Source organism: Manis pentadactyla, chromosome 5 (genome assembly GCF_030020395.1).
Source record: "Manis pentadactyla isolate mManPen7 chromosome 5, mManPen7.hap1, whole genome shotgun sequence".
Classification (NCBI taxonomy): Eukaryota; Metazoa; Chordata; class Mammalia; order Pholidota; family Manidae; genus Manis; species Manis pentadactyla.
Genome location: NC_080023.1, coordinates 108,674,964 through 108,687,414, shown reverse-complemented (window position 1 = coordinate 108,687,414; position 12,451 = coordinate 108,674,964). Strand labels below are relative to the sequence as shown.

The following is a 12,451-nucleotide window of genomic DNA, read 5'->3' as shown; positions in this document are numbered from 1 at the left end:
TTTTAACACAGTTTTTTCATATATAGTTATCTTTAAAAAAATCCCTCTGTATTGTACACTGAGTTATAACTGTAACATCCCCCTCTTGCCCTATCACTTGGTTTTACTGCTTTCTTGCATACTATTTCAGTTCCCTAAGAGAGTAGTGGCTGCTATTAATGGTTCACAGACTGAATTTACTGGTGAGGTGGAAGAGCATCTTAAGTTAAAAAAATGTTAAGATACCTGGAAAAATTACTTGTGTAGATGTACATCTATTGGAAGAACTTAAAACACCAAAATTTCCACAACAAAACCCCAAACTAGCAAAATTTTTTAATTAGGTATATGTGAAAAGTCATAGGCCTTTGTTATAAGTCACATGAAGCCCAATACGATATGCAGTATATATTATTTGTAGCTAGAAAGGTGCTCGGGCATTTGGGAGATATGGAAGGCTCACTCGTTTTTGCTTTGGGAAGCTCAGATGTAAAAGAACTGCCAAAGGATAAAACTTCTCAAAAGCACATATTTTCTGTTTATGCAGACTTTGAATCAGTGAATCAAATTAAGAAAAGGTAAGCAGCACAGCACAGAGTAGAGACAAGACCCATCTAGGAACATCTACTAGATAACAGAATTGAATAAGAGCCAGAAGGTTCAGGGGAAAGTCATGAGAATATAGCTCAAGTCGTATTTTAAGCATTTGAAACTGAATTAAAGCCATAAAATGCTTCAGTGGGTCCTTACATATGACTGCAATTTATCACATCACACTAAACACTACAGAGCCTTAAAAACTTGTGCTGCTTTTCAAAGCAGAGGTCAATCTGAATGACCAAAACCAATGCAGCAAAAACTTCTGGAATTTCAGCCATGATTTAAAAAAGACTGGAACTTTTCCTTTTGGCAGGTCCTTTGAAAAAATCTGCAAGTGCTAAACAAATAGCAATCAACTAAATATACCTATGCTAAATCAATATAAAATAACAGTTGCATACTAAAATAAGATGGTGATTAATTGATAACTAATTATCATTGTTTTCCACTCATTAAATCATTCATTCATTCAATGAATGTTTAGTAAGTACTGGCTATGTCTCAGGTTCTATTCTGGGTGTTTCTGGGAATTCACTTTTGAATAAGACTTAGGAAGTTTACATTCTACTGGAAAGATGATAGCTATTGACGGAGCAAACAAACTATACATATTCATATGTATTATATATAAGCATATAATTTTAGATAACAATTAGTGTTAAGAAACCACAACAAGGTAAAATAACAGAGAGTGACACCAGAGAGAAGGTAAGTGGGACCTTAGATTAGTGGTCAGTTAAGTCCTTTCTGAAAAGTTGACACTTTACCTAGATATATGACAAAATGATGAAGACATGAATGCGCACTCCCCTCTCCCCCAAAACAGAAAAGCAAAACAAACAAACAAAAAATCCCAGATGGCTACAGAGTAAAACACTCCAGACAGAGAGAAGTACAAGTGCAAAATGGCAAGGATAGGAAAAGGTTGGCATTTTTTAAGAGGCCAGGTAACTGGCATTGCAATTTTCAGTAAATGTTTAGCAGCTGCTCCCTAAGAAGCAAGTCACCCGATTTGTAATGTTTGCTGATTTCTGCAGGTAAATAACTCCCACACTGGCTGATTTGATATGATATGATAATGCTGAACTCAGAGTTGGGTGGTGACAATGGCTGAGCCTGCCCAGTGCACCATGGCAGGCCCCTGATAAAAGGGGACAGAGGGTGGTGATAGAAGAGATCAGAGAGGTAGACTGAGGCCAGTTCACTTAATGCCATATGGTCAAGGGTAAGAAATGCAGATTTAATTCTTGGAAACCACCGAAGGCTTTTTGAAAAAGTGAAGTGGCACTATGATCTAATTTATACTTTCAAAGCTCACTAGCTGCTTGTTGGAGAATGTGCTGTGAGGGATGCAAGTCAGGCAGTTAGGAAGCTATCATTGTAGCTCTGGCTTAGATAAAATGCGGCTAATGAAATTAAGAAAGTGGATAAATTCAGGACATTTTTAGATATATATGTATATATTATATATATATATATACATAATATATATATATGTTCTACTTCTCCTTCTCCATGGACTTGTTGCCTGTGGGGTACAGAAGAAGCAACATGAAGAATGATAACAGCAATTGTGAAATTGTGCACATAAGAGCCATTTATGGAGGTCAGTGAAGTTGGGTAGAGTCAAAAAGTTCCATGTGGCCTTACTAAGCTGGAGATTTCCAGCAAACATGCTGACTAATATTAATAGCTAAAAGAAGATATGCTCTTACTTATTCCAACTGATGTGCTTTTCACGTAGGAATTAGCATATCCACTTTATAGATTTGAATATGAAGGCAGCTTGATCAAGGTCATGCAGCTAGCCAATGGCAGAGGTGGAATTTACACCCCAGTTTAACTATAAACTATGTATTTACCTCTAGGATATATTGCATTTTGTAAATTCATTCACTGAGTTAATTTTGTGAAGTGTATCGTTCTCAGTTCCCTGATACGTCCCTGCTACTTACTACATTAAAATTATTTTATTTATTGCACAGGTGAGACTATACTAAGGAAAACTCTTGGAAGGAAGGTTACTTGGGAATAGAATGCCAAGCCATATGAAGACAGTCAGTCACTGCTTTAGAGCCAGCTCCCCTCTTAGAAGGAACCACGCAAGGCTGGATTCTCTGGGTACCTGCATCACTGTATCAGGTGGAAGCTTTAGCCTCCTAGGGATTTCTGCTTGGAACAGTACATATTTCTAGAAGAAATAACAGCAAGCAATGTTATGAAAGCAGAATATCCATACTTTAATTGTAGTTCAAATATCATCTTTAATTGAGTTGTAGTCTCAACATAAAGCAACTGTAGCTATTGTTTAGTAACTTAATCCTTAATCTTAAAGGGAAAAAAACAAGGTAGAATTATTCTACTCTACTCTGGTTTTCTTATATAGCAATGTAACATTCAGTCCCACGCATGTGATACTGTGGTTGTAGCTCATTCTAAGCAGGGGAAAGGAGTACTTAAAGAGTTTCCAGATGTGCTACTCTATAGCCATGCAGTCAGTAAATAAAAATATGATAGTGGAATGCTAACATTTTCCCCCCAAAATATTCAAAGATTTAGAGGGCTGCTGATAAAAAAAGCTGCTGCTTCAATTGTTGCCATATTGCCAAAGTCATCCACTCTTTCGGCTGCCATCAGGTAAGAATTTCAAAAGAGCAAAGGGGAAGTGATTTGTGAGCTATGGAATAAAACTGTCAAGCTCTTTTTCTTGTTTAGAACACTTTGATATTTCCCTGGTTCTTAGAACACTGCAAATTTGAGAATAACATGGCATCTGGGATCTAAAAGCTGTCATATTTTTCTGAGTTTTCTCATGTCACCTACCAATTTGACTTTTAAATCATAGCACTGAATATGTATTTTAAATCCTGTGTCAGAGACTTCATTCCTGGAACATAGGATTAAACTGCGGATTCTGAAACCTGATATCTATAAAGTTCTCACATTCTCTTCATGGTTATTTATGATACCATAAGTATGCAAAGGAGCTGAACATAAAGTCATGGTCACATATGAGTTTTAATGACTTTAAGATCATCTAGTTAAACTTCTCCCACAATTTCTGGTGATTTTCTACATGATCCATATTAAATGATTCAGACAACAAATCGAATAACTACTGCAGTGGTCTCAGTACAGTGTTCAAAATGAAACCTAATATAAGCTACAGTTTAAAGAAAATTTTTTAAACAAATCCATGTATTTTTTAATAATTACGTAGTATGGAACAGGGCAAATATTTCTAAGAATTTAAAAATATTTAAAGTGCATGGATTACAATTCTTATTAAAATCATTATAAACACTATGTGATTCGTATACTTAATAACATATGTTGTGTCAATTAAACCTTAAAATACCCTACTTGGTAATCAGTATTATTCCCATTTTACCAAGACGATACTGAGATTAAAGGAGATGATAGACCTTGCCTGAATCATAAAGAAAATTATGACAGAAAAAGAATTCAAAGTGAGATCAATTCAAATTCAAAGCTTTTATCATTAGATTATATAGACTGCTATTGGGTATGTTTTGCAAATAAAATAATTTTGGAAATAAGTTTTTTTCTTAATTTTATTTTACCTACATACTAAAACCATCAGTATACCCTGAACTTGAAAGTCAGATATGCTAGGGTCTGAATCCTACTCTACTATTTATTAGCTGTATAATCCAAGGCAAATTATTTAGCCAGTCTGTCTTGGGTTCACTGCGAACAAAGTGGAAATAAAAACCCCTAAGTCTCTGAGATGATAAAGAAAAGTAATGTGTAGGAATGGGTTAATCTCTGTAAAACCTGGCATACTACATGATACAGGTGGCCATATATCAAAAAAAAGAAAAAAACACAATCATTCTCTTCCCCTTCACCATAGCCCAACCCTTGACTGCATAGGCACACAAAAAGAATTTAAATTCTCAGAATTATGGTTGAATACAGACTTGTCTACATCGTTACATTCTTTCTCTGCCACAGATTTTGACTTAGAATGTTCCAAAGTACTAACTCTCTGTCAGATGGGCTGTGCCTGCCCATCCTAGATCTCCCAGAACTGTGCCCCAGATTCACAGTCACATCCTGCCCCCACTCTAGGATGATGGACATGTGACACACTCCCTGTGCAGCAAGTTCCACAGTGACTGATCCTGGTCCTGGTTTCTGCTCCCCCACGTCACCTCCACAAAAGCTGTGGTTTTGTGTGTGCCTGGAATTGACTACAAATTTCCACTTGTAACTGGAAAGGAAAGCTGAGATGGGGATGTTTTAGTAATAAAATCTTGGTTCTAAACATCTGACTCTGCAGGTTTCTATTTAGTTTCATCTTTTCCTCTCTCCATGTGATTCTTGAAAGACTGGATTTGCTAAGCAATGTGGTAGTGACTGTATTTTCACAGTAAATGCTTACCCTTCATGTCTACTGATCATAAAGCAAATACTAACGATACACATAATGAAACATGTTTCAGATCAACTTAGTTTAAGCTTTATGTGGTTACCACACCACATTCTGTACCTTATTTCTCAGGATTTTACAGTCAGCATAAAATAAAGCATTGCCATCCAAATGCATTTAGAAAAAGAAATATTTTTAAAATTCTTTCATAAAGCAATAGTCTTAGATAATTACTCTCCCAAAAGTAAATAACATATGGAGAAAGCCACCTCAGTTAACAGTCAGTGGCATTATCATTTGGATATTTAACATGATCTATCATTATTTATAAACTCAAAATGTACTGCTCTCTTTTTACGAGAAATGGTGAAATCAAACAATATACTATATATTCTGAAATTGGTCATATATAACCAAAATGCTAATATATTCATTGAAAACATTTCAACAAAAGCAAAAAACCCCCAGCTCATTTGAAAACTCAAAACTGTTCTTCTCTATCAGTATACACATATACATAAATGAATGTATGTATTATATTCATGAATATTCATATTATAATTTCAGTCATTTGAGGTTCCAACAAATCTGCCTTAGCTTAAAACAACTTCCAACATTAAAAAAAAATGTGTCAATATTATTAAATTCTTTAATACTTAAATACTATGTTGTGACAATTTGTTCTACGGATACTCTTTTTGGCGTTCTGTATAGCTTCATCAAATGCCTATTATAGCTACTTACAATTTTGCAGAACCTAGAAGACTAATGAAATATACTTCTGGACCCACTCTCTCAACTCCATGACCAGTTAGAACCATCTGTATGTTTTCAAAGCTAAAGTGTTTAAAACGCCTTGTGGCTGAAGTGGTTCACATGAGGTCACCCTCAGAGGACACATTTTGTCTTAGAGAGAGAGAGCTATGTTTGTACTGTGCTCAAACCCTTGACCACTTACATGTGAATTTCATAAAGTGATATATGTGCTATAAATTATATATAGGTATGATAAGAATTCCAAGCATTAGTAAATTTCAACAAATATTTAATTTAATGGTACACAAAAACATTTTCATTTATTCATATTATGAAATTCTTCACAACTGAGCAACAGACGTACCTGAATCTGTAGCTGTGATCATCAAGACAAAGTGCTCCTTTGTTTCCCGATCCAAACTTTGTGTTACTCCAAGTTCTCCACTAGCCGAGAGAGTAAAAGAATTGTTTACATTGCCACCAAATAGAACATATGAGAGTTTGCTATTATCACCTTGGTCATCATCTCTTGCCACCACCTATAGGAGAGAATAAGCATGCCGGGAATGTGAGTAAAACTAATACAATGTATGCCATGAGATAAAATGTATCATAAATAATAGTGAGGTGGAGTTGTATATATCAATATTAGAAGGTTTCAAAGACATATGTTTAAATTTCAATTAAAAAATGGCACAGAGTAGTATGTTTATTTATGTAAAATATGCATAAAATCCATGCATAGCAGTTTGGAAGGCTTCACAAAAATTTTTAACAGTAGTTTCATCTAGGTATCTCACCTAGTTGGATTTGTAAAGAGAGAACATAGAACAATAATATCTAAGAATGTTTTCAAACTTTCACATCAATTTATCTTCTATATGCAACTACTATTGTTATAGTGAAACAAAATTCAAAATATGGAAATATATAAAGGTGTGCATAATATATCCAAAAGAACGTAATTGAAATGCAAATTACAATTTTTATCCAAAAGATCAATAGGTTCTTAGGTATAATTTTCATAAACTTTCCTTTCCAAGGTTTGCTATATCTGCAACCAGTCATTTATGGATGAGGATGAAGAAGAGGGTGGTGAAAGCAGGACCACTGTAGGAGAGGGGAACTTTTAAATTAGATGTCTTAAAGTGAATATAATATTTGTTTTAATGAAATATACTGACCTGAAGAATTGTTCTGGGTAGTGTCCCTAAATTCTCAGGGACATTTATAGAATATGGAGATAGCTCAAATATGGGAACAAAATCATTAATATCCAGTAGAACAATGCTGACAGTAGAGGTATCAGTTCTGGGGCTACTGCCCCGATCTGTTGCCTGAACAGTTAAAAGGTAAGTAGGGCTCTTTTCTCTATCCAAAGGTTTAGCCACAGTGATGGCACCTGTGACAGAGTCGATTCGAAATTCCTGATTCGCATTACCATCCACAATGCCATAGCGAACCTGTCCATTTGTACCTTCATCTCCATCTGCTGCATATACTTGTATTATATCTGTTCCAGTAAGTACGTTTTCATTAATCTCCACTTTATACAAAGCCTGTGCAAAAATAGGATCGTTATCATTGATGTCAAGTACCATAACTATGACCTCTGCAGATGAAGAGAGAGATGGTTGACCTTTGTCTGTAGCCACCACTGTCAGTGTATAATTAGAAACCTCTTCTCTGTCCAGTTCTCCAGTAAGCCTTACTTCACCATCAATGGTCCCAATACTGAACTTGTTTCCCAATGGGTTCAGTAGAGTGTACTCAATATAGCTGTTTGGGCCGCTGTCTGGGTCAGTTGCTTGAGCTTTGAAAACAATAGTATCAATAGGTGTGTTTTCTGGAACGTATGTCAGTTTAGGTGAAATAAAGGTTGGTGGGTTATCATTTACATCCAACAAAATAATGGAGACTTGAACAGTGCTTGTGAATCTGGAGGCTGGAAACTGAGGCAGGTCATGCACCTGCACAACCAGGTTGTAGAAGGATTGACTTTCCCTATCCAAACATTTTAGGACTTTCAGAACACCATTCTTGTCAACTGTAAATTGTCCAAGGCTATCGCCTGAAGCAATGCTATAAGCCAGTTGGGAGTTGATGCCTGCAAGGGGAGGGGAAAAAATTAAATTTTCTTAAATGTGTGCTGATTGCAGACTAATCTGCACCAAAACCGTTGACATGAAACTTTGCATATTTGATATATTATGACCCCCAATGCACCTTTTGGATGATTTAGCATCAGTTAATTTTTTTTGGAAGTAACGCACATGTATTATTCTTTTATTGTTAACTTTTAATCTGTTTACAACCTGGTGAACAACTGGCCTATGTACTGCTTGCTATTTACTGCAATGTTGAAATGCTAAATTACAAAAGTAAAGGGCAGAAAAATATTCCATGCAGGTATTTTTCTAGGCACTTCCTTACTTCTGTCACATAATTTCTGAGAGGTCACCATTAACAGTGTCACACTCTAGACTATTAGCTAAACATTTATAACTTAAATAACTTACTGAGGCTGACACCAATTTTCAGAGAGGGTAATAAAATTTCTGAAGTACGACATTAGACATGGATGTTTTAAGTCTACCTCTACATTTCTTGTCAGAACCAATAAATACTTTTTAATTCCTATTAAGCATCTGGCTAATGACCTTTGCAAAAATAATTCTTTCTTAAAGTTTATTATGTATATTTAATATGTTTTAAAAATATTCTCTGAAGGAAATGTTGGCAGTAAAATGATAGACAAAATTCTCCAAATGTAAATGTTCACACTATTATTGGGCTATATTTAGATAATATTTTTACCTGTTTTTTCCTAGGAGCATGGGTCACTTTATAATTTAAAAAAATGATACATAAACCCCATTTCAGAAAATGATTGCAGAGATTCTTCTAACAAAGTTGATGTATAGATTGGATCAGCCTATTGTTTTAGTAAACAACTTAAAGGTAAATAACAGATAAGCAGTGAAAACAGAAAGAAAAATCAGAATTCTTGCCCTAGATCACTGTTTTCTTCACTGGTCCATAATGTCACATGCATTTTGTATATTATCCCCTAAAGATGCTGGAACATCGTAAAATATTATAAGAACTGCTAAGAAATGTATTGTGTATGTGGATCATGTATCTTTAATGAATATTTTAAACTGAGATTTTAGACTAGGGAAAACCTGTTGAGTTACATAAATTGCTTAGAAATAGCTCCTCTATTTTGAAGTTCATTTCAGCTGTTCAGGTGTCAGAATGGTGTTTAATCTGTGCCAAGAGCCTTATAGAACAATTTGATCACTGTTTTCTTCTTTCTCTTGAAAAATACTCCTGCTCAGGATTCTATGAATACTTGAATTAGCTTTTGTCTTTTATTGAAACTTGTCAAGTTCCTTACAAAGACACGTTTTAGTGGAGTAAGGGGATTTACTTTTCTACCATATAAATTCTTCTTGTTTTTTAAAAATGCTAGAATTACTCCTTTCCTGTGATTTCATGGTCTTTATCTAATGTCCCTTATCTATATGTTGATGCAGAGAAAAAAAAATTATTAAGGTAACTTTCAGGCACTGACTTATTCACAAAAATTTCTAGGATAACAAGGGTAGAGTAGACCTTTGAAAAGGTAGAATTTTCACCTTTATTGTAAATTGTGGCTTTTAATCTTTATAGTTTAAGACTATTCACAAGTAAAGGAAGCAGAAGTTGTAAAGTTCAGAATAATTAGGACTGTGAGGATCAGAAAAAATATGACTAAATAGTACCAGCGGAGGCCACAGGTCAATTCAAAAGCAGGAGATAGAGAATTTTAAGATCTGGATAGAACAAGGTCAACAGCCTACTTCAGCCCTTGACTTAAAATGCCACAGCTTTGGGGAAAGAAAAAGTTTCATCAACTGGTACAAAAAAATAGTTTCTATCAATTGGTCAATATATTATGTATACATACACACACATATAAACATATATACACACCCTTAGAAAGACATTCGGTTTAAAATATATAATATATATTTTATGTAGATATTATACATATTGTATATTTTATATGTATATTTAATATATATTTTAAATCAAATTACTGTCAAAGGAAATTTTCTGCATTTCTTATGGCTAAATTGATCAGTAAGTGTTGAATTCCTACTGTCTGAGACATAATTTCAGACACGATTATTATTGAGAACAAATTATGAAAACACTTGAATAAAAATAATAAAAGTAGAGATATAAAATTTAGTTCTATGAAAGCATATATAATCTTTCATGCCCAAGATCAAAAGAAATTAGAAAAACTGACAAAACTGTACATGGCTACAAAGAGACAGCCCAACATTTCTATGTAAATCAATTGTAATGCAAACAATGAAATTAAGGTTCTGAACACCCTTGGTCCACTGCGTATGATACTTCTTTGAGTAAACAATTAAATTCCAGAGGCAAAAAGAGAACGTAACAGCAAGATTTTATAGCCTCCTGTAAACAGCAGCACAGACTCTTTTTTTAAGGGAAAAAGTCTGGCGGGGTAGATGGGTGAATGAAATAGTAAGTATTAAAACTTTAACAAGAACCATGAACAAAGGAAAATTTGATTTTATATTTAAATTCATAATGACAAACACAGATATTAGATGATTAACATCTTTGAAAGAGTAAACATAAAAATACAACTGCTTTTGTATAAAATACTGCAACACCATCTAAGAAATAGCTCTCATCTCAGGAACTGAAATCTTACTACTGTAATTACAGGCCATGGAAGCTGTCTATATTTACTTCACTGTAACAGAAAGGACTTTTCATTCCTGACAAATCTAAGTCACTTTGGGCATGTATTTTCTACATCTAGAAAATACATGAGGACATATTGCAAATTAAAATTCTCTCTGAACATTTGCAGTATCTTGAAAAATAGAAAGCTCAGACTATTCTTCTCTCTGCTTTTTGCATCAAATATGCAAATCATGAAACAGCACATACATTATTTTAAAATTCTTTCATTTGTCCCTAAGTATTGAGAGTTGAGTTTAGTGGGCTCTTACAGACCACCAGATCTTTAAACTTAAAGCTGTCCATATTTCTAACCAGTTGTGTTCAGTGTTCTGAAATCGGCTTAGTTACATGATTCTCTCTGGCATTTTTATCGTGTGTGCATGTGTAGTTATGTTGGTTTTTTTTGGTTTTCTTGTTTTATTTCAGTTTCATGAGTAATTTAGCACCAGGAAACCTAGCACATAACCATAACTATACAGTTCTGTTATGAAATGTGTACACTTATTCATAATCCATAAATAATGTGTCTATTCTATAATGAACTAGTATCTGTCAAGTTATCATACAGCTGTAACACACCGAACTGTTTCAGAAGGCTTTTGTCTTTACTTACGAAGCAGTCCCAACAAGGTCATCAGGTCACTGGAATATGAAACCCATTTACAATTCAAATGATCTACATTGTGCACCAAGCATATATAGGTCAATTTATTCAGCAATAGTTATAATTTCTTTATTCTCAAAACAGCCTATGACTTCCTAATATTTTGAAGAGCATATCAATTTCTTTCCATAATAATAAAATAATTATCAAAGCCGTATTTCCATGAAACTTCAATTTATGATCGTTTGCCTCAATGTAATACTTATTTACCTGTGTTCATGAAAGCCTTGAGACAGATACATGTTCTACTTATCTTGTGAAAACAGTAAAAGATTTGCTTTATTCCTATTAAATGATCATGTAACCTTAAACTTTACATTAAACCCTGAGAAAACATACATGCAAATAACAGAGAATGTTAAATTGATTTTCACATAAAATTTCTTCATCTAAGAAGATGAGAATTTTACCTCATCAGGAAACTTTTGATCAGAAACTAGATAAATTGGTTAATTTAAGAAATGTCTATATAATATTGTTTGTGAAATACTTCAAGAAATATTTAGTATCACTGAGTTGGCAATTTTAAAAACAGTTACCCTCCCTTGTAAAATCTTAGAGTTATCCTTGAAATTTAGAGAGAATAGGAACTGTGTCCTATATTTTACGTCAAGGTACAGGAAATTCCACTGATAAAAGTATTCAAAACTGAAACAATGGGAAATGTAGCTTGAAACTTTTATACAACACAATTAAAGGGAAAAAGTCCATGTAAAGTAACTTGCAGTCAATTATTAAATATGTGTGCATATGTGTACATAGAATATTCCAGCAGGTTTTCACAAAGAAGTTCTTGATATTTTCCCAGATCCCTACTATTTAAGATATAAGGGTAAATGAAATTTATTCCAGGGGAGCACACAATGCTATGAAAGAATGGGGTGTCTCTAATACATAATAAATAAATCAAAAAGTTTTTCACTACAGAAAAGTTGGAACCAGTCATTAGGATAAAGAAGAAAATATTCCTATCTGGAGCAGGTAAATACTAGAGAAATAAACTCAAAATATTAAGCTAATTGTGTAAAAATGTTTAATTGGAGCCAAACACAGAGCTGGGCTGAAATACAGGAAATAAAGTATTCTTAGGCCAAGACAGGGTACATACTAAGTACTCCAAAATATCAGTTGCTGTTAGTAATATTAGCAATAGTGCTAATACTGGTATTACAGACATTTCTATTTTAGATATAGTTACGTATCCAAATATTAATTGTGCCTGAGTAAGAGGGGCACAGAAATGAGGGGAATCCTTAAAATACACTTACTCAATTCTAAAGAAG

The 12,451-nt window shown here is 33.9% G+C and overlaps 1 protein-coding gene across 1 annotated transcript in view; it reads right to left on the bottom strand.

Moving 5' to 3' along the window:
• The window catches only part of FAT4 (FAT atypical cadherin 4), a 189,358-nt gene that overhangs the window by 72,991 nt on the left and 103,916 nt on the right, over nt 1-12,451 (bottom strand). Inside the window, exons 6-7 of the mRNA XM_036922957.2 lie at nt 6,916-7,838; nt 6,096-6,270 (exon numbers count right to left, since the gene is read on the bottom strand). Coding sequence (XP_036778852.2) covers nt 6,096-6,270; nt 6,916-7,838 — 1,098 coding nt within the window. The remainder of the gene's footprint in view (nt 1-6,095; nt 6,271-6,915; nt 7,839-12,451) is intronic.